General features: G+C 38.2%; 1 protein-coding gene across 1 annotated transcript; it reads right to left on the reverse strand.

Moving 5' to 3' along the window:
* Positions 1–754: 754 nt before the first annotated feature.
* On the reverse strand, positions 755–3,669 carry LOC113850307 (probable E3 ubiquitin-protein ligase RHC2A). Its single transcript, XM_027480794.1, has one exon. It carries the CDS (start codon positions 3,378–3,380, stop codon positions 2,253–2,255), a length of 1,128 nt encoding a protein of 375 aa, XP_027336595.1. The 5' UTR covers positions 3,381–3,669; the 3' UTR covers positions 755–2,252.
* Between the last annotated feature and the right edge of the window lie 533 nt (positions 3,670–4,202).

The following is a 4,202-nucleotide window of genomic DNA, read 5'->3' on the forward strand; positions in this document are numbered from 1 at the left end:
GTCACTTAGTTTTTCGTTAAATTTTATTGTAATTATTTTTATACAAATCTTTAAAAATAGAAAATAAAATTAAAATAATGTGACAAATTTATAATTAAAAAACAAAATAAAATATTTTATGAAACCAAACAGCAACTTAGTATCCACCCAACATTCACGTGCAATTATTTTGATGTTCTTGCTCTCAACCATCTCAGCTTCTTACCCTCAACTGTATGGGCAGCCCCCACCAGAACTAAACCATTTTCGCCAATAATAGTGTTGTCCAAACGTGTACAACTCAGGAACTCAGATAGAGCCTTATTTTAAGCCACAAGAAGTACTATGTCCATTGGAATGGCATTAAATCCCATCAATTCCAATTGCACATTTGTTTATTTATAGTGTCCTTACAACAGTAGCAGGTTTGCACGTTGCAATGCCTTCTAGGAACTGCTAAATAAAGAAAAGACAGTTTCAACTAGAATCAAGAAAATCGTCTCCCTATAACCTTTCTCCGAGTTATAAAAATTGTAACTTTATATTAGTTGTTATAACTTGTACAGAAAGAGTGATGACAACAAAATTTGCCCTACACTTTTTAGTGATTTTCTACTACTGTCATTTCTATTAAAGTAACTTTTGTCTAAAATATAATTACAAGAAAAAGAAAAGATATTTAAAAAAAAAGGCTTGCATTAGAATGACTTATATGATGTGATCTGTACTTTGTACAATTTCATTATATTTTTTCGTTGTCTCTTTATCTCATTTAAAATTTCATCCCACTCGTTTTTCTCTCATCACATTCATCCTTCTTTCTCTCCCTGTCTCTCTACGTTGTAAGAATCGTAAAAAATAATAATATTAAGAGTATCATTACTCAAAGGTAAAGAAATCAAACTTATCTGGTTTGGTTAGAAGGGCTTATTTGGTGCCGTTCTACCCTCATGATAATTGGTAGACGCCAATGCTCGATATATATAGAGCCCACTACTCATTGCTATAAAATAGTACGAATTCTTAAAGGGTAGGAACGACAATTTGAAGGAAATCTGATAAAATCATAAAAGCCGCGATGTACAATGTTAATATAGAGTGATGGGTTAAGCATTAGGACTCAACACATTATATTCATATATGGCTGAGAAATGTTACTCAGGTGTCTAAATCCTTAAATCACTAGCCACACAAAATTGCTGATTTGATTATTTTCCCTAACAAGAAGAGTTGAAGAGAATGATGTATGTATTCTAAAATGTGTGAAGCACAAAGTCGATGATGGGTTCACACACAAGAGAGATTCGGATCCTCTTTTGATATAGCCCTACTCTGTTACTCAATAACAGAAGAAAAAATCCAAATCCATTTCGCTCCTGAATATGTTCATTTCACCCGGAATTTCCATGGACAAAATTCATGTGTCCTAATTATACTGAACTACAGTATCAATATAGTATTAGAATATTTAATGTTCTATAGGTATTGGACCATAGAAAGTTAAATGCTGCTACTTGATCCATAAAATGGGGAACTAAAGCTAAAGCAGATGGAGACAAACTCAATTAAAGGCAGACAAATTATTGTTAAGAAATAAAGAATCAATTGTTTTGTTAAGTAGGAAAACTACACAAATGTAGTGCGGTAAAAGCGACATACATTTCAGCATCAAATTAAATAAGTCATCATCAACAAAACCAATTCAAGGCAATATACTTACCGTGCATTTGAACTTATGTTTCCTTGGAAAAAAAAAAAACCAATGACATAATATGACAAGAATTTGAAGGATCATAAACTGAAGCTAGCTTCTTAAGTTTACCAATGATGAGAAAGAAGAAACATAAAATAAAAAAGTAATATGAAGGTGCTTCAGTTCATTATCAAAGTGGAATGAAGGTACTGGTTGATCATTATGTCCCCTCCCCCTTCCCCCCAAAAACCAAAAGATACACAAATACCGCACAGGTTCTCCCTCTATCTCCTCTCTTCAACAGCTTTCTCCCATAGCTTTCACTTCTTGTCCACAATGGATATTGCTAACACAACAGTTCCCCACCCAACACCGGGTTCCAATTCCCACACAATTCTCCATTCATCTGCAGCTCAAAATGTGAGAATCACATTCACATGAACCCGAGATTGAATTGCATCATCGACTCGACTCGATTCAATCCCATTATGTACACTTTGACCAAGACATAAAACAGAACTTTCCCTTGCCTTATATGGGGAACCCATAAACAAAGTTAAGATTTTTATCCTCCCTCAAGTTACCATTGCCTCATTCCACTATTCACATCCATAGACCAAGTCCTACGTGAACGTGGAGAAGGATCAACACTAGAACGAGATGATGAACTTGCCCTCATAGACCGAGACTCTCCACTAGAATCAGAACGCTGAGTTCTAACTCCAACCATGAAACAACCAAACAAATTGCTAAAAAACCTACTCAACCTCCCTCTCTCTCTCCCTCTATTCCCTCTAGAAGACCAATAAATCCTCCTAGGTTCACCACCATTGTTAAACCCACCATCCATTTCAGTGTAAACAACAGGAAGCTCCCTCTCTCCACCTCTTCTCCCACCAGAAAACCTTCCCACAGCAAACCCTCCACCAGGTAACCTCCAAATGGTTAACCCCACATTCTCTTCCTCATTTAAGCTTAAATTTTGCCCTGAAGGAGGTGGATTTGGGGCATCAGAAGGTAACTCATGGCGACAAACGGGGCAAGAATTGTGAAGTGCAAGCCACGGCAATATGCAATCAGGATGGTATATATGCTTACAAGGCATTTCCCTAACCGCAGTGTTCAACTCAAAAGGCTCCTTACAAACAGCACAGTGTGATTCCATTGCTAAATGACTCTCATCAATCTCAATAGTGGGCAATGAATCAATGGCAGCTTTTGAAGCAGGAGGATGTTCATACCTCCCAATACCGTTTATCTCAATCTGAGAAAGCTGTTCCAAAAGCCTATCAAAACCAGATCCAAGAAGAAACTCTGACATGCTTGGAGGCAAAGGCCTAAGACCAGAACCAGCACCATCATCATAGAAAAGCTCAAACCCACGACTCTCTCCTCCCTCCTCCGTCACCGCGCCGCCGCGGAGCACGATCACCGGATTGAACGGCGACCGGTCGCCACCATTCCGGCGGCTTCGCCGGAGAGAAGGGCGGGAATTCTGATCGAAATTTGGGCGTTGGCCAATCATGTACATCGCCGCAGCCGGAAACCTTCGCCGGCGGCCGTCGACGTGTACGGAACGCGCCGGATGCTCAATTTCCTCGATGAACCCGCCGTCACAATCGGGACAAACCACCGTGTCTTGTCGCCACACGCTCACGAATCGACTGCATCTGTAACACCAATACGAGGATGTCCCCGAAGACATCATCTAGATCCCGCAAGATCGAAACTTGATCCACACCCACAATTCAAAATTTTCACCAGATTCTGTTACGAACCCAAAAAACACGATTTTTTGCAACAAAAAAAAAACTGAGGAAAAGGGTGGGATCGTGGGGTGTTAATGGTTTTGGTTGTGGCGAGTGAAAGGGGTGGTTGAGGAATTGAATTGAATGTGTGTATGTGTGTTTCTCTCTATGTGAGGGTTTCTTCCATCGGAGAGAAGAGAGAGAGAGAGAGAGGGGGGGGCGACGGCAGGTTCATGTGTCGCGTGGAACAAAGATAACAGCAAAACCGCGTAGTCATTTCTTAGCGTGTCGCCAACGCTTTTATTCTGCGCCACGTGGCTGTTTGCTGTTGGATGGAATCAAAACGACACCGTGCTAAGGATAAAAACGTTGTTTCGACGCCGAATGAGTCGGTTCCGGAGGGGCTTTTCAAGAGTTTAAACTCTATCTTAATTAAAATTAAGCTTATCTTTATTGTTATCGCTATTTTTTAGGGAAAAAAAAAAGAGATTTTATCCATTAATAATTAAAAATTAATCATATTTATAAAATATTTAATTTGAATAATATATTAAAATTTTACCTTCTTATTTTACATAATATAACACTTTAAATGAATTAAATTTTTGCTTTAAAAAGGATTGAACTTATACTTCTTGAACTAATTACCTATTAATTATTTGTAATCGATTAATCATAATTAAATGTAAATGTCATGCAAGGCGTGTAGCTTGGTGTACTTTGACCTCTAGCATTCCACTTTCCTTCAATTATACATTTTCTTTTTCTTTCTTCAATTTCAA

This window comes from Abrus precatorius, unplaced genomic scaffold, assembly GCF_003935025.1.
Source record: "Abrus precatorius isolate BTA unplaced genomic scaffold, Abrus_2018 Scaffold9, whole genome shotgun sequence".
NCBI lineage: Eukaryota > Viridiplantae > Streptophyta > Magnoliopsida > Fabales > Fabaceae > Abrus > Abrus precatorius.

What these genes read in the sequence shown, in the direction of transcription:
- LOC113850307 (XM_027480794.1), bottom strand. Translation starts at nt 3,380, where the DNA reads ATGATGTCTTCGGGGACATCCTCGTATTGGTGTTACAGATGCAGTCGA.